General features: G+C 39.3%; 2 protein-coding genes across 10 annotated transcripts in view; one reads left to right on the top strand and one right to left on the bottom strand.

Moving 5' to 3' along the window:
• Nucleotides 1-299: 299 nt before the first annotated feature.
• zcchc4 (zinc finger, CCHC domain containing 4) lies at nucleotides 300-16,342 on the bottom strand. The gene is made up of 13 exons (XM_055056645.1): nucleotides 16,183-16,342; nucleotides 15,668-15,786; nucleotides 15,511-15,593; nucleotides 15,137-15,409; nucleotides 14,590-14,658; nucleotides 7,619-7,691; nucleotides 7,397-7,547; nucleotides 6,332-6,432; nucleotides 3,430-3,551; nucleotides 2,289-2,364; nucleotides 2,147-2,198; nucleotides 1,921-2,068; nucleotides 300-1,787 (listed from the first exon to the last, which is right to left on the bottom strand). The coding sequence occupies exons 1-13, from the start codon at nucleotides 16,268-16,270 to the stop codon at nucleotides 1,745-1,747; spliced, it is 1,398 nt and encodes a 465-aa protein (XP_054912620.1). The 5' UTR covers nucleotides 16,271-16,342; the 3' UTR covers nucleotides 300-1,744.
• Nucleotides 12,551-18,038, top strand: part of ablim2 (actin binding LIM protein family, member 2) — an 84,813-nt gene continuing 79,325 nt past the window's right edge. For all 9 annotated transcript variants that reach the window (XM_055056644.1, XM_055056634.1, XM_055056638.1 and 6 more), the window contains exon 1: nucleotides 12,551-12,599. In XM_055056644.1, coding sequence (XP_054912619.1) covers nucleotides 12,563-12,599 — 37 coding nt within the window. In that variant the 5' untranslated portion in view covers nucleotides 12,551-12,562. The remainder of the gene's footprint in view (nucleotides 12,600-18,038) is intronic.

Genomic DNA, 18,038 nt, shown 5'->3' with positions numbered 1-18,038 from the left:
AGCAATATAAATTTGATCATTTTTCCCCTGACCGCACATCACACACTGCTATTTAGAAAGTACAAAGTGATCAGCGAAAAAAACAATATAAGAGCAAGTCTTTCTTTATTGCACTCAAACATGGAAATTTTTAACAACAACCTTTTATTTATAGTTTAAAAAGTACCTATTCTTTTCATTTTAAGTATCACATCCCGATAAAAATGGTTTGGGGTTCAAAAGATTCTAAAATTATTATTATTACTGTATGTCATGAAGTGGTGAAGTGGAGATGGTGAGGCAGACGCTGGAGACCCAGGTAGGTGAATGGTGAATATTTAATGATGAAAAATAGTCCAATAACAACAACAAACAGTCAAAGACGTAGTCCGCGGCCAGGCAGCACGACTGAGCGGAAGCCAGGGCTCAACGCCGGTAGCAACTGGTCTTACAGGCGGCTAAACAACACAAAACGGCAGACAAAGGCAAAAGTACGACAAACAACGACAAACTGACAAACAACGACAAGGACCCGACGAGGAACAAAGGACACAGGAGGGACTAAATACACTGAGGGTAATCAGGAGAACAAGACACACCTGGGAACAATCAAGGGGAAGACAGGACAACTAGGAGAACTCAGGACACAGAAACTCAGAATTAAACACAGAAAAACACAGAACCTGACACTGTAGGACAATTGTCCTGAAAAGATTGGCTTCTCGTCTCTGAAATCAATATAGCAGCACAACTTAAATTCTGACACAATGTCGTTTTGACAGATGACAGCAAAAATGAGAGGTCTGACCATGTCAAGACGAAAAGAAAAAGAGCATTTCAGCAGAAACATCTCATACTAATGATCATGTTTATCTGCAGGCACAAGACTTGAATATCCTTTGTACACCAAAGTGTTTTAGTTAGTCCCTAGTCCATCTGTCCAACAGCTGGATCTGGTCATCAAGGGAACAATAATCCCCAACACAGCGGCTAATCAACAACAGAATGACTGGAGAAAAGTTCAGTTGTTTCAATGAAGAAGTCAAAGCCCAGATATCAGCCTGATTTAAATGTGGTGGGACCAATCACTGATGGGGTTCTACAATATCCAGTCAACTAGTTTTTCACAAACCTTATCCAACTTGGTTTCATCTTTGTTTTATAAAAGTACAGGTAAATCAATTCTATGTTTTTCCACACACATGGTTAGTTTCTAACAATGTTTGAAGCTGGTAAAGATTCAGTACGCATCATTAGTAGGAAATAGGTTTTTTACATATTTGTAAAAATTATCTTTGTAACAGTATAACATAAGACAGGTCATGTGTGAAAAAAATTGAGCTCCTCTGTCTTCTCCCAGTGTTTCCAGTACTAATGGCAAAATTACACCACTTTGTCAGACACAACCAATCAGAGCCAGGGGGAGGGTCTTAGCACTGTCAATCAGGTTAGTTACCATAAAAACAAGTAATAAATTGGTGGTGTTTCTCCACCATTAGCACATGAAGCAGCATGTACACAAGATTGATTGACAGCTTTAAGACCCACCTCCTGGCTCTCAAAGGTTGTTTTTGACTAGGAATGGTGCATTTCACAGATCATCTCTCATATTACTTTGTCAAGACACGGTGTCAGTTTTAACAAATATGGAAAGAATATATTTTTGTAAAAGTTACAAAAATAACGAGTTCACAGAGCATGAGCAATTCTTTTCTTTGCTCTCTTTGCTGCTCCACTTCTTTTTGGCTCCAGGCTTCGCTAGATATCAGGAAGCCTTCTTGCCTAGACTCTTAGCTTTAGGCCCAAAACTAAGAGAAGGAAAGAAAAACACACACATGTGCATACACACAGATATATTGAGACAAGTTCAAATGCTCCATACTCAATTCTCTGTAGGTGAAGAAAAATATGTAACCCCTTCCATGATGTGATGTGGCTTACCTGTTCTTCCTCCCCTTATCTCTGAGAGGACAGGCCTTCCGTCGGTGCTCCAGGCTGCCGCAGCTGAAACAGCCGTTACGCCCATCAGCCTGCTGACAGGGGTGGTCCGGCAGAGCGCAGCGGCCGCAGGATGCGCAGTGGCTCCAGGCTGATGTTGGAAAAGGTTTTTTTATTCTCAACATCCAGCACAAAAAAATTAGCAATATTAAAATATCTCATGTCTTACTTGGTTTTACACATTTCCCACATGCTGAGCAGTGCTTCCATTCACGGCCATCCTCAAATCACCAACAGAAAACAGACGTTTTATTATAGACTTTAAGAAACTATTGCATTTTTAGAATACATTTATGAAGAACATATGATACCTTGGATGGACAAAGATTGCATTTAGTGCAGTGTTTGTTCAGGGAGCACACATATCTCTGACACATGGAGCAAAATCTGCAGAAATAAATACATTATGGGAAACTCTGTATGAAACACAGAGTTTAATGATGTATAACAAATACAGTGGAAATCAGAAGTTTATGTACATTTTCTCAGTATTTGGTAGCATCGTTTTTGAACTACATGACGTGGATCAAGCACTTTGGGTTTCCTTTTAGAAATATTAGAAATTCTCTACAGGATTGAGATCAGGGCTTTGTGATAGCCACCAAAACATTGACTTTGTTGTCCTTTGTAACCACTGCTCATTGTCAATTTAACTTCCAGGTTGATGTCTTTTTATGTTGCTTCAATATTTCTACATGTTCTTTTCCCTCACGATTCCATGTGTTTTATGAAATGGACCAGTTCCTCCTGTGGCAAAACGGTATCCACATGAGACTGACACCTCCATTCTTTACACTTAGGATGGTACAAGCATCCCAGTTTTTCCTCCAAATGTAATGACGGTCATTATGATCAAACAGTTCTGCTTTCAGCCAATCATTTCTTTTGGTGTAATTATGTCTTCCTCTCTGAGTGGTCTTTCAACCCATGTCAGTACAGAGCATGTTTTATTGAGATAATGGCACTGCTTCAGCCAGTTCATCTCTAGGACATAGAGCATGTCTCCTTCCTGACCGCGGTATGATGGGTGGACATTCCCATCACGTCTATGCTTGCATATAATTGTTTGAAGAGGTGAACATGGCTCCAGTCTGTCAAGCATTGGTGAATTGTTCCCATGCATGAACTGGACTAGTGCAGCTGTACTAATTCGCTTCCTGATTTCTTTTGACCTTCCCCATTGTGTCAAACCAAAGTGCAGTGAGTTCTAGGTTTTTGGTTAGTTTCCAAAGCCATGACATCATTATTGTCCTTTCTCCTCATTGCTTGGAGAGATAGTAAGAGATGTAAACTTCTTATTTTGAAAACATTAAAAAATAAATTTCTGAAATATTCTGTATTGTTGAATTTAGCAAACAGAAATAGTTTTGGCAAGTGTATGTAAACGTCTCGTGTCAACGGCAGATGTAAAACAAAACTCTTTTGTATTCGGAGTCAATGACAAGTCGATACCTGTAGCCCTCCTCCTGGGGCAGAACAATGTGTTTGGGTAGAATATTAGTAAAGAGTCTGACAGGAGACTGCCTTCTGCCCGCCTTCCCGTGTTTATAGAGAGGATGGTTGTCATAGTCCACCTTGTAAAAAAAAAAAAAAAAAAAATACATAAATAAATACAGTAAATAAAGAGAAATGATGGGTGGTGACAGATGTACAGTTTGTCCAAATATTCCTGAGAAAGGGTCAAAAACAGACTACCAATATCCACATCGCTTTGGACAAGTCCAGAATGTGTAAAAGTGTGGCTGGTGTTTATTTGCATTGATCACATGTTGGGTCCAAGTTCTTTCGAAACGTACAATATGTTTTTGGACCAATGTACTACCTTAAATTGAGCAATAACATGCCTCAGACATTTTGAGGAATAATAAATATTTGAACTGAGTCTGATATGGATTCCTCCAAGTCCATCTGCATTTCAGAGAATCCAAGTTGGTATCCAAGAGCAATGGATAAATTCTAAACATTTATTCTAATCATTTTGTGTCGAACCTACATGCCAGAATCTTATCCACAAGGGAAGTGAAAGGACCCAGAGGAAAGCAAAATGTCAATAGCAAATGCCTGAAGAACTGTGATTTATGGATATCACATTTCTGTACCAGCTATTCCTGTGAACTGCTGTCTACATAGAGATCATATAATAAATGTATTCCTTTTAGGTACCGAAGATTGAAATCTGTATCTGCTAAAAGGGGAGCAAGTATGACAATTTGATACTGGAACAGATGATAATAACTGTACTTTTAAAGGACCTTGCCCTGTGTATTTTCAGTTCATTTTTTTGTTTGAAATGAAAAACCAAAAATTTTTTGTTTATCACAACAAAATTGGATAAAATCGGCTCAGCTCGTCATCATGTTTCCCATTTAGTGCACAAAATGGAAAAAACAAATGGCGAGTGCTCAATTTTGATTTTTGACACGTGGTCTGACCCAGAAGCTCCCTTTTACTTGCACACTTTGTACACTTGTCCAAAGCAGCGTGATACCTTCACAGAGCTTATATTCTAACTTTGTTTTGTATTTAAAGCTAAAGTTGGCTTCTGAATGTAGCCTTCAATTCAGCAAATGGCTAAAGGGCTAGTCCACTCAAATTTTTCCAACTGACTCGAACTAGAGTCTTTAAACTGCTCTAGTTTAAAAACTATCAATCAATCAATCAAATTTTATTTGTATAGCACATTTCAGCAGCAAGGCATTTATTTCAAAGTGCTTTACATCATAAACACAAAAACACAAAGTCATGCAATGACTACAATTCAAGATGCTCAAACCGTGACAAGAACATTCTGCAAGCCAAACAAACCCTACAGTTTTTTAAATTTTTTATGAATAGCATAGCAGTTGTAAGATACACATGAATTAAATAAGTAACTATTGATGTGACCGATGATCACGTGGCTTTAATACTTAGGTGGTGGGTGTGTCGGTGTCCGTCACTAGACTGAATGGCTGGTTACTGGTGCACATTTGTGTCAGGAAGTTGGGTTCACAGGCTCGTCATGATTTCTGTTGACTGTGTTATGTTCCCTTATCAAATTAGCTCTAACGCATTACTGGCCTGGTCAGTCTGTGTCTCAGTCCTTGTCTCAACATCCACAGCAAGAAAATCTAAAACTAAATTGATTGATTGAACAAAGAAGTGACCTGGAGTTGGTTTGAAACTGTGTCAGACAGTTAACATTTCCTGAGTTTAACCCGCTCCGGTCCTCTTCCACCACTAACATTTATCGATTATGAAATGTTATGTCACAAACACATATGGAGAAAAGTATGATTATCCAAAAGATACAATAAAAATGTAGCTTTTTCCCCATATCTACCAAGCAGGAAAAGTTTGAAATAATGCACTAAAGATATGAGATTATTAAAAGCTAAATAAATAATAATCTAGGAAGAGGATTAGGGCCACGGATGAAAGTCAGAATTCTGACTTTAATCTAAAAAAAAAAATTATAATGCTGGTGTTAGCTAAATGTTAAGGGGCTCTAATCCTCTGCCGTGGTTTATCACCACATGATACTTTTTCACACTTTTACCAGTGAAGTATAGCTATCCAACAAAATATGAAAACCTTTGTCCCCTTCATCAGATTTGCTTATAAATTATTGGTCTCAAATGACTAAACATAATTAACTACTTTTGAGTTGATTCTCTCCATTGTTCCGTCGCTCTGGATAAGCAAGACACAAAATAATTATTGGGGCCTGCCCATAGCAATGCATTGGGAGAGGAGTGACTGACGCGTCATTGCCTCCATGCACTGGAGGGAATGACGTCTCTGTCTTTATTGGGACCTGCCATAAAAATGTATGGCAGGCACCTATTGTTCTTCACCTCCTGCCACTTCCTAGTGCCATTAATGTGGCCTGCACCGCTGCGTGGTCCCTGACAATATATATATCAAAAGCTGCAGCTCGGTCCCGTGAGGGGAGTTATTACTTTTGTTGGCATTTTGAGTAACTATGGTAACATAATTAAGAAAAAAACGAGCCAAAAACAAAAAACTAACTGACCCAAAACAGTGTCAGTTACACTCAAAATGGATAGAATTTTGTCTCCCTCTGAGCTGCTCTTTAGAACTGCAGTGATGGCAGAATGTCAGAATTACATTGTCTGGGGTTAGAATTAGCAATAGCTTTTTATCTTAAATAAAAATTTAGTTTTATCTAAACTAATAAAATGGTTATTATAACTGGCTTTAGAGGGAGTCAACTATTTGCATATATAGCTATTTGTAGGCAGTTGTGATCACAAAGCCCATAATACTGGGGGTCTGCTTTACTTCAGGTACAGGATAACATTAAAACACATCTCCTGGGAATGAAAAGGTATATTTTTCAATAAGCTGGTACCTGGTAGTCCAGCATGGTCAGTCCAGGGAGACACTCCAGGATGCGAGGCTCAAAGAAGTACGGAAAGATCCAAATGATGGGAATGTCAATGTTAGAGTCACCTGAACACATAGAGGTCAGAGTTCAACACAGGAGTTCCTGCTTTTAAATCAGATTGAATCTGGCTAACATCCATTTCAATGTTGAATGACATTTCAATGCATGAGAGGTTAAAGCAACTTTTCCTCTTTCTGTAGGCATTAGATCAAAAATGTGTCTATATTCAGTTGACAAGGGGAGCTCAAACTTTTTGAGACCAAGATCTACTTTTTCTCTCACCAGCAGACTGAGATCTACCTCATGACATAAAGACATGAAAATTAAATATTAAACCCTATTGATTCATTTTCTATGCAAATATACTATACATCAGTTATATCAGAAATGATAAAGTGATAGAAAATCGAATGCAGTTTCTTCCTCAGTGAGATTCTGACACTGGGAGCAGGTTACTGGTTTCTCAGTCAACCTGAGGTCAGCGAGTATCAGTCAGTTATGGTAAATCTGAAATTTGGTTTGACGTCAATATGAGAAACTACAGACTGATAGGAGGAACCAAAGACCTCTGCAAAGACAAATCTTCTGAATATGGGATATAATTCATTTAATTTCACATAATTATTGAGGTAGAAGCCATTTGTTTGCTAAAACTTAATCAAATATATTTGTCCTATTTGATGTTTATTTATGGCACGTTTACTGCAAGGTAATTAGTCCAAGTTTGTCATTTATTGAACGTTCAGAAACTCCAGCGGCTGTGATGAACCACAGCAAAGGTCAATAAAGGTGAAACAACTTGAACAGGTGATCAACTCAAAACCACTCGCACCTTTTTACTCTCCATCTCTCTTTATCGTTCAAGCACACCCGTTGACATGGCAACCGCATGCACCACACAAGCCGAGCAGAGATTACATTTAAAATATGACATTCAGCCCGTTACAATATCAGGTTTCCAGGCTTGATTATTAACATACTCTTGTTGTGAGAAATAAACATGTGGCAAGGAACTAAAAAACTGCTAACCAGAGTTCTGCAGCTTCCTCCACGTTTGAGAAATCAAGGAGAAACTGTTGGCCAGAGGTTTGACCAGTCCGCCGAATGGAGGGTCTGCTACCATCACCACCTGCTCCCCATCCGCCTCTGTCAGAAATGCATCCAAAATAGCTCTGGAGGCCTGAAAGAACAACACTCCATCAGTCAGAGCTGAAAACTGCCTTAAGCTAGATCTGCAAACTCAACTCTTACCTCTCCGCCAAAGAAGTGATGATTAAACATGTTGTAGTGACAGAACTCGCCCTGACTGTAGAACTGAGCATATCTGAAACACACAAATAGTTCTGAGGCATCATGGAACCCTTCTAGACTTGTCTGTGTCTGACTGTGTTCTAGGGAATGCACACATAAAAACAGAATCACTGAATGTACCTAGGAAACCCGTGCTAGAGGCTGAAGCTTGAAACAACACAACCCACTCGGTCCACAATTCTTTAGAGAAACGCCAGAAACGAGGTGCTGTGATCCAGGTAAAGCCCAGTTCACACTACACGACTTTTTGACCCCATTTTGCCCTTACAACAATCTTAGAACATTCTGAGTTCTAAGATTGTCACTTCCTGTAGTGTGTGGTGTGTTACGACTGATCGGGTCCAGTCGGTAGAACGTCTTTACCACTTTGATCTAAAATCGGGGATATTCAACATGTTTGATCGTCTTGGCTCGTTCATCGCAGTGTCTGTGGCGTTCCCCCGACTGGGAGCGAGAAGGCAGCCTGGTGAATGTGACACACAGCCAATCAGAAAACGCTGTGACGTAAGAGCAAGATGTTAAACATTATTTTTTACTGACGGGCTCTCTGAAGAGTCAAAAGCTTAGCTTTACGGTGGTGAATTACAATGCCCTTGATGAATGAAATTGTCATAAATTTGTGGAGTGAGTGGTGGTGAGGCAGACGCTCACAGACCCAGGATATGGTGAATGACAAAGATTTAATGACAAAACAGTCCAACAAACCTGGCAGCACGGCTGAACGGAAGCCAGGGCTCACACCGGTAGCACAAGTCTAACGAATGGACAAGGCGACGACAATGACAAACAGTGACAAGGACCCGACGAGGAACAAAGGACACAGGAGGGATTAAATACACTGAGGTAATCAAGGGAACACGACTCACTTGTTCCCTTCCTGTCTTCCCAAGGGAAGACAAGATAACGAGGAGACTCAGGACACTGAAAACTCAAAATAAACACACGAGAAAACTCTGAACATGACAGTAATGTGCTTTAAAGGTAATTAGATCTCATCAAACCAGAAGTAAAGCTTTATCCTTGTTCGGAGCGGCATGCTATTGGATCGTTTCTTTTTAAATAAAGGACAGAAAAATGATCAAATTAATGCACAGAGTACATCTGGTTTAGAAGCGCATTCTAACCTCTGGTTGAAATGGCGCATTTGATTTCATTCTGTAGTAATAACACAACAGAGAAAAATACAGAAATTGTTATGCTGTGTCATTCTCTTTGTAGTCTAAATACAGGAGCAAATAGAGAAAAAGATATAAGTGCAGAAAACTGACCAGCGCAGAGCTGCAAAAATACTGTGCGGCTTCAGGAGCGATGATAGAATAATTACCATTAACTCCCCATTTGGGTTTCAATTAAAGGAGCTGGAATACGTTAACCTTTCACTGTCAGTTGGAGGGAAAAAAGGATAACTGCCATCTGATTTTCTAAAAACGAATAAACAGGAATTGCTTTCTTCTAGTTTAAGCTACTCTGATGTTTCAGTCATTGAGTTTCTGAAACAAGATCCAGTATACGCAAATATTCTACAACAACTTCAATACAGCCATAGATTATAACATTATAAGTAAACGGTAACGGTTAATTGAACGACAGAACCGAAAAAATTGAATAAAATTAAAAACAGTATTTGTTATGAGGAAAAAAAAACCTTCCACATTGTGGTACAACAGTTACAGTTCTTGCTCTCGATGTCTCCAGTTCTTAATCAACGCTTTGATTTTTGGTTACGTCCCTTTTGGGTTAAAATAAGTCCACAAACTAAAGTTACAGCTTCAACGTCGTTGCCCATGTTGGTTTACTCTAAATTCAAGTATGCAGAATTTTAAGGGATTTCGTAACTGGAAGTGGAATGTCCTTGAAATGGCTTGTAGCTGAAATGTGCTATACAAATAAAATTTGATTGATTGATTGATTGAGTGAAACCTCACATTCTACCATCGAACCCTACGATTTTAAATCGGCTCGTGTGTGTTCTCTCACGTTTTAAGAATCGGCCGACTATTCTAAAATCATGTAGTGTGAACTGGACTTAAGAGTTCTTTAAAGTACATTACTTTTTATTTTTTTAGAAGCAGCTTTTACCGTCTCCAATACTGAAGAGAAGCTTAATGGTCAGCTTGAAATGAAAGGAAAAGAATAGTAGTAGTCTAGAGATTAGAAGTCTAACACGATTACACAAGTTTTATGAAACGGGAAGTGATTTACAGTCCCAGGAAAAAAGAGTTCACAAAGACCTTTTCATTTTTTTTTTCACATTAACAACCTAAATTCTGTTTATTTTTTCAGTATTTGACAAGACAAACAAACACAATGTAATGCAGAATAATTACTTTTTACAGATCAAAATTAGGAACGTTTAACATGCATTGTTAATGAACCCTCTTTATTCTGATATCCCAAATAAAACCCTAGAGCAAATGATTGCTTTCCAGTTCACCTATGTATGATTTAATCCAAGTTTACTTTTTTTTTCTAAGAAGGTTACTCATTTCCCACAATTGTGCATAACAGACTTAATTTCAAGTTCCATGCAGATTACAGATATAAAAAATCAAGATGACTCTCTTTTGAGGGAACTGAGAGGGTAATTGCAGGTTAACACACATTGACCATGGTTTGAGACTTAGAATGACATCTCAATTTCACAAATGACATGATGGATCCCTGCATAAGAAACCCACTCAGTCCAGACAGAGTGGACCGGTCTGGACCACTCAGTCCAGACAGAGTGGACCGGTCTGGACAGAGTGTTTCAGTAGATGAAATCTGGTATAAGACTTAAAAGTATCACCAGGAATGTTTTAAACAAGAAAATACTAACATATTAATATTGACATTAATATAATCAAAGAATGAATTTAACATTTTTGACATATTTTGGTTAATTTTCAACTAGCTGCAGTTCCTGAGAAATGGCTGAAAACAAAGCATTTGTCAGTAATGGACAGCCCATTCAGGCAATTTAAGGTGAGCTTTTGGCTCCCTCTGCTGGCCTATTTGGCTTGCTGCAGGATGGAGCGAGCTTCACTCTACTGGAAATCCAGCCTGTTCAGCCTTTTCTACAATCACCCAAACGACAGTGGAAAGCGGCCAAAGATGTCCAGCCCTCTCAGGTAAATATGTGTCCGAGTTCCTTCAGGCTCTAAAACCTGGGTGGTGATTTGAAGATTTGGTTGTGTTCAGTGGCGCAAAAAGTGGGTATGCGCCCCGATGTGTGCAATGCATCGGGGCGCTGCACTAGAGGCGGCGCCAAAATGATGAGGAAATTTTTTTCTAGTCAGCATTTTCTGTATTAAACAGCTGTTTGAGCATGCATGAAATGATCTGAAATAGAGGAACGGCACTGATTAGGCGACCCCCCTCCTCATACCCTGTTCTTTCACCACTCCTCTAGTCACCCCAGCTGCCTCTCCCTATACACCCATACATAACAGGTAGCTTGGGCACGCGTCCCTTAGAGATCACACCAAGGCACGTTTTTTTTTCTTTAAAATTGTTATGGTAATGCATTTGACAACATGGATCTAAAGATGGGGCGGCAGGAAAAAAAAAAACTGGGGAGCAAAGTCAAATAAGGAAGAGAGAGAGGGATAAAGATGTTGGAGGGATGAAGAAAAGCTTTTCAAAGTGGTTGACAGACAGAAAGAAAATAATGTTAGTGTATCAAAAGGAGGGTTGTAAATATTCAGGTTAGCTTAAGCTAGCTAAGATGACAGGCGGCTGTTGTTGTCTTGTTAGGGTTGACTGTTAATTGTTGTGTCCCATATTGAACCGATACCGGGCACAATTTGTTCCGTATTTTTATACATGTCTGACAGATGCACCTGTCACACAGACCTCAACAATTATGACCAAAACAAAACACAAGAAATACTAGTCAGCTAAATTGTCGTGGCAGGAGCTGAATAGGACCTCCACATGCTGTTGTCATGGTTGCCTAGAGACGGACACTACGCAGCCGCGGTGAGCTGCTATTAACCCAGGATGGTGTAGTATCCGCCCGACACTATACCGTCCTTGAAGCAAAACCTCTGGAAAAAATACAGATGTGAGGAGGAAGACAGACATTCCAGGCTGAGTGAAAGTGGTGAAAGTCTTCCACCATGTCTTGGATCTTTCTCTTGAATATCCTCACCAGAAAACCTCAGCAGTGTGGAATTCTCTGGTGAGAACACCCCACTAGAGATATGAAGATCTCTAGTGAGAACACCTCACTAGAGATATGAAGATCTCTAGTGAGAACACCCCACTAGAGATATGAAGATCTCTAGTGAGAACACCCCACTAGAGATATGAAGAGATATCTATGGAATAACAACTAGATATGGTGCCTGATGCCCCATATCTAGTGCATCAGGCACTAGACATGGATTATCCCTCTAGTTGCTGGGGAGAGGGAAGATTGGCATTCTCTGCTAATGCCTCAAGATTTTAAAATTGTAAACATATTAAAATATACCAGGTGCAAAACTAATAACCGACTGAGCTGACTTGTCTGCAGGAGCTGCTATCCCAACTTCTCGACGAGCTAAAAGATGACAGAGCCAAGACAGACGTGCACATCCAGTCTCTGAAAAAACGCAAAACAGATCTCTGTGAGTATGGGACAGAACACTGGCAGAACTTAAACATATGATCTGCTTGCATTTCAACCACAGAACTATAACATCTGTCTGTAAGTCGTTTCCCCATCAAGCGGAACACAGAGGTAATGAAACACCAGGTGCAGGAGCACTTCAAAAACATGCTGTGTGTCCTAAAGCAGGATGAGAAGGCTGTAGTCAACTCTCTGGATATGGAGCAGAAACGGACCAGAACCAGGTTGGACCATATACTGAAGAACTGGGTGAACCATCAGGAGCAAGTCAACTGATGTCTTACTTCCACATGTCCTTCTTCTCAAGTGTCAGTCAGAGATTGTCAGGTAAGTTAATCATGTTAACTTAGAAGGTTTTATTTCATATCACCCATTGTGACGTTCCTCCGGATAATCACACATACAGTCCTAAAAGGCCCGATGCCGCAGAGAAGGATATCAAACTTAATGACAAGAGATCTGAGAAGCTTCTGAAAATCCTTTCCTCCATCTCCAAAACCTCAAGCCCTAACTTCAGAGGAAGACTATTCTGTTAGGTATTTCAAAAAAGCTTCCTTGCCCATTTTGATGCAATTAGTTTAAAATAAATTGGAAAGTGACAGGGTTATGGGTCTCCTGCGCTCTGGGGTCATCTCCTGTCACCGAAGGTGTGAGGTACTGCGAAATTGACGTCTGTTGTTGCTCCACCTGGGCAGTGGGTGTGGCCTACGGAAGCCTGCAGATGAAGGGCCAGGACAAAGGTGCCAAGCTGGGTCGGAATAGGAACTCCTGATGCATGGAGTTCAAGAAAGACAATCTAACATCATGACACAACGACCGACATGTGGTGTGTCAGGGTGCCGGGCAGAGCCCACCAGGGAGAGTGGGAGTGTGGATGAATTATGATAATGGTCAGTTGATGTTTTATGATGCATATAGTATGGTTTTACTGCAAAGGCTTTCAGCAGCCTTGTCTCCAGTGTTTGACAGGGCGCATCACCAGTTCCCAGAGCCATTGTTCCAATATTGAAACCAGCAGAGAACCAGAATTGCCCAAACCATCTAGAGTTCTGTTATTCCCTTTAAATCTACAAGTCCATTGTGAATCGTCACGAGGATTCACCAATTAACAGTTTCTCCCTCCCTCCTTTTGAGATCTCTGCGGCACAGTTGATTTTTCTTGAAATGAACATGATAATGGTCAGCTATGTTTTTGAGATTCATATAAACTTCAAGTGTTAATGCTGTTGTAATTACCTTTTTTCATGCGTTTGTCAAACCTTTTTTGGCCTGGGTTTAGTGTTCTCAAAGATCTCCACACAGTATCCAACAATACTCAAGACAAAAACTATTTTTAATAAAGATGTGTTTTTTTTAAATGCTACTTGTTTGTTAATCCAGTCTTTCACAAATATTCCCACCCATTGTGTGTATTTTATCCCATGCTTTGTGATGCTGGATGGACATCAAAGATAGACAGACACTTCAGATGCTGCCGCCACAATGCTGCACCACTGTGAAGGCACTTTCTCATGGTGTTTCCTAGGTTAGCAGCAGACCCTAACTCCTTACCCTGACTTTTTATACTTTTCATATAATAGCATTACCCTAACCCATTTGCTCTAGAGCACAGATGTCAAACTTCAGTCCTCAAGGGCTAATGTCCTGCAGTTTTTAGATGTTCCACAGGTACAAAACATTGGAATGAAATGGCTTAATTACATCCTTGTGTAGATCAGTTCTCCAGAGTCTTAGTGACCTAGTTATTCTATTCAAGTGTTGTGCAGTAGAGGTACATGTAAAACGTGCTGGACACCGTCCCTTAAGGACTGGAGTTTGACACCCCTGTTCTCCAGCTTTTTGACAAGATCACAAATATGTTTTTTTTGTATTGAACGGTCTAAATAATTTCCACCAGGGGTCACAATAACAGAATATTTTCCCACTTTTGACTGGGGTTTCTTAAACGGAGAAATCTGAATGACTGAACTTATGAACAGGAAGGTTTAAATAATAGGGGCCACAGATACTGGCTGTTAGGGGTTAGGTTTGCCTATTGAGTTTTGAAGTCTACATTGTTATTATAATTGACATTTTCTGTTCTTCAGTGAATTATTAAAATTAATTCATTGTCTAGTACTAAAATATAATATATTTCAAAATATTCCAAGAGAAAAGTTGAAATGTGAGTAACTCTCTCAAAGCAGCCTATTCCAACAGTAAAGTATAGGAGGGTTAATGATTTGGGCTTCTAGTGCAGCAATAAGACATGGGGAGCTTGCTCCCATTGACAAAACACTCGAAAAAATGAACAAATAAAGAATATAGTCAAACCTACCTGAAATCAATGTCCAGCAATAAACTCTTCATTGGCTCCAGCTTTCTCAGCTTGATCAGTTCCTGTAGTCTGGCACAAACCGCCACAACTGTTATTAACAATGTAAGATTAAGATTTCCATAGTCAAATTTTTGTAGCATGTACAGTGGCCCAGAAGGATCAAAAACCCAGTAAAAGTCACAACAGAAGTTGTGGTATTCATTGTTTTATTGTGGTTTTTACATTTTGCTGACACTCCTGGCCCACCATAGATAGTATAATACAAATTTATACTATCTATATAAATTTGTTATGACATATGAGTTATGACATATGATATGAGTTATGACATATGATATGACACATGCTCATAACCACCCTGTTTAATTTGTAATGAAAACAACATAGGGCCAGGAATGGAACCTTTCGGAACTCCTGATTCCCTGTCAAATCACAACCTGTGAAGGCAACTCGAAGCCTTGAGTCATTTTGTGATTTCAATAAAATTACTCAAAGAAAAGGTGTGCCTGCCTAATGCGGTGAGACCCTTAAATGTAATCTGTCTCACCTAGGTGTTCCCACACACAGCACCTTTTTAAATCCCAGACCAGCTAAAGTATCCAGCAGGAAGTGTGCACTGCGATCGGTGAACAGGTACTGGGCGTTGCTCTTCTTATTGGCTAGCGGACGCAGCAGGATGCTGGGCCTCCTCAGCTGGGCCGCAGTGACCACTGTGGTCCTGTGGGCAGAGTGAGCGCTGTGCTCTGCAGGCAGGAGAAGGATCTGACAATCCTCACAGAACTTCTTCTCAATAAATGGGAGCAAAGCAAACTGCAGAAACCTGAGGAGACAAGCTTTGGTCAGTTAATATTCTCATTCATTTGTTCATTCATAAAGTATCAAAGACAAGACCAGTTCGGAGCTTATGAGAACAACTCTTACCTGCTACAACATTCCTGCTGAGTGAACCGAGGCCTCTTTGACAGCATCTCTGCTTCTCTGGACAGCATCCTGGCTTTTGACACCTTTAATTGAAATGTATCAAAGTCATTTACCTGCAACACTTAATATCCAAACATTACAAGTAACTTTTACATACCTTTTCATCTTCCCACTGAAAAAAGCCGCAGTCTTTCCTGTCACGACAGGCTGAGCATGCATAAAACCGCCTGCCCTTATTGCCTCCATTGCCAACCTTCTCAAAAAGTAAAGTAGGACCTGTTGAAACACAGGATGTGATGTCACTATCATTTTATCTCTTAGGTACCTGGCTAATGTTACGAGTGGAAAACCAATGTAATTGAATCAAGCTGCACTGAGCAGGTACTAGGCTACCAATACATGCACCACTAGTAAAGTCAATACTATTGTCATTATTCTGCTGAGAATCATGACAAGAGATTTGCTAAAGAAAACCAGCAGATCACGGAACAGCATCTTTAAATATTCTAGATTTGCATCTTGAGAAATAAGCCTAGACTCTTTAAAGTTCACTGATTTCAAAACGTTTTTTAAATATGAACACAAAGTTAATCACTCAGAGCTATTGATTTAACACGTGCAGTTTTCGAAACGGCCTGTTTTGCTGTTTTTGCAGCTCTCCTGTCCACTCACCATGCGGACAACGAGGCGCTGTTTTTCCCTCCTCTGGAAGAATCACTTCTATTCCACAGCTGTCGATATTTGCCTCGGTAACCTCCATGTCTGACTTGTTCCGGTTCCTAGCTTCTCCCCACAACTTCAAATACAACAGCGAAAATACCAGAATCAAAGTTCTAAGTCGCGCCCATTTTACGTTCTTCCTGTCGGAGATGTCATTGGAACAACACGTAAATCTGGCCGCCATATTGAAAAGGGAGACAGAGACCATGTAACATTAAAAAAACGGGGCTTTTTGATAGCAGCGGCAAGATATGAGCACTTTATTTCTGACCAGTTTTCCTGTTCCTGTAGGTAGAGTGAACTAGAAACACGGTGCAAACTTGGTTTTAAATAGAATTGCTTTCTCTTTATAACATTCATTCATGTTTGTCTTCTCATGATGTAAAGACAGTTTTCATCATCAGCGTTGATTGGTCCTAATAGGAATCTTTGACATGAAAACGTGGTTGTTATACACAGTTCTGACGAAAATAACAGACAATTAATATGACATTCTCTGTTATTGAACAGACAATATCTGCATTTTTAACATTTTTCGATTTGTATGAGCGTTATGAGATACATTAATCTCCATAATTCATATGAAACTATGAACACAATGGTTTGCCAAATGGAAGGATGAGGAACAAAATATCAACATGCGTACAAAGACTTTGACGGATGGACGGACGGACGGATGGACGGATGGACGGATGGATGATGGAAATTGATGGATGGATGGATGGATGGATGATGGATGGGCGGACGGATGGATGGATGGATGGATGGAAACACACAGTATAAAATACAAAGGGATCTGAAATAAAGTTTTCACGCCCTCAGATGTTTTACTCATTTTACTGCTTGTACAATTTCATCAGAATCAACCAAATTTGTTGGAGTTTTTCTTTTCTACATAAAAAGGACTGCTGGAGCCAATTGGTTGTATCTCAACTGAATTGAGATACAACCAATTAGTTGAGAATTATTTGAGACAAAAGGGGTAAACATTTATGTAATCTCATACATTTATTTAACTGTGTCTCAGTATGTTGTAGAAGTCAGTTTTCATTTGACATTAATCGGTTCTTTGTAATTATTTTTTCTCAGTTAAACATTTTTTTGACCTTGAGTGTTTTGTAAAATAAATGTTAAAATTGGGGGTTGCGGCCTGCAGAGAGAAATCAAAATTCAATCCAGGTCAAATAAAGTAACATAAAAACAAATGTGTCAATGAAATTAAATAAACCCTTTATCATTTTTTATAGACTACATCTCCCATGTTTTCTATCGCCAGCAGCAGAATGGCGCTGGATCCTCTATCAGATCGCTTTCTGTTACCAACACGAAACCGGAAGCTTGGTGATATGTTGCCTCCAAAATAAAATTCAGAGACTGACGAGCGGTTAGAATGTTTGGAGGAAAAAGAGGACAAAAACAAAAGTTAGGTCAGTATGGAGGACCAAAACTGACATATTAAAAATGATAGCAGAAATAGCACAATAAATAAATTATATATATATATATATATTTTTTTATTTTATATATATATATATATATATATATATATATATATATATATATATATATATATATATATATATATATAATATATATATATATATATATATATATATATGGATGGATGGATGGATGGATGGATGATAGATAGATAGATAGATGATAGATAGATAGATAGATAGATAGATAGAGATAGATAGATAGATAGATAGATAGATAGATAGATAGATAGATAGATAGATAGATAGATAGATAGATAGATAGATAGATAGATTAATGTGAAAGGTCATGGCGGAAGCGACTACATC

Source organism: Poeciliopsis prolifica, unplaced genomic scaffold, assembly GCF_027474105.1.
Source record: "Poeciliopsis prolifica strain line A6 unplaced genomic scaffold, Auburn_PproV2 SCAFFOLD045, whole genome shotgun sequence".
NCBI classification, from domain to species: domain Eukaryota; kingdom Metazoa; phylum Chordata; class Actinopteri; order Cyprinodontiformes; family Poeciliidae; genus Poeciliopsis; species Poeciliopsis prolifica.
The sequence above is the reverse complement of the archived record's forward strand: the minus strand, read 5'-3'. Positions and strand labels throughout refer to the sequence as shown.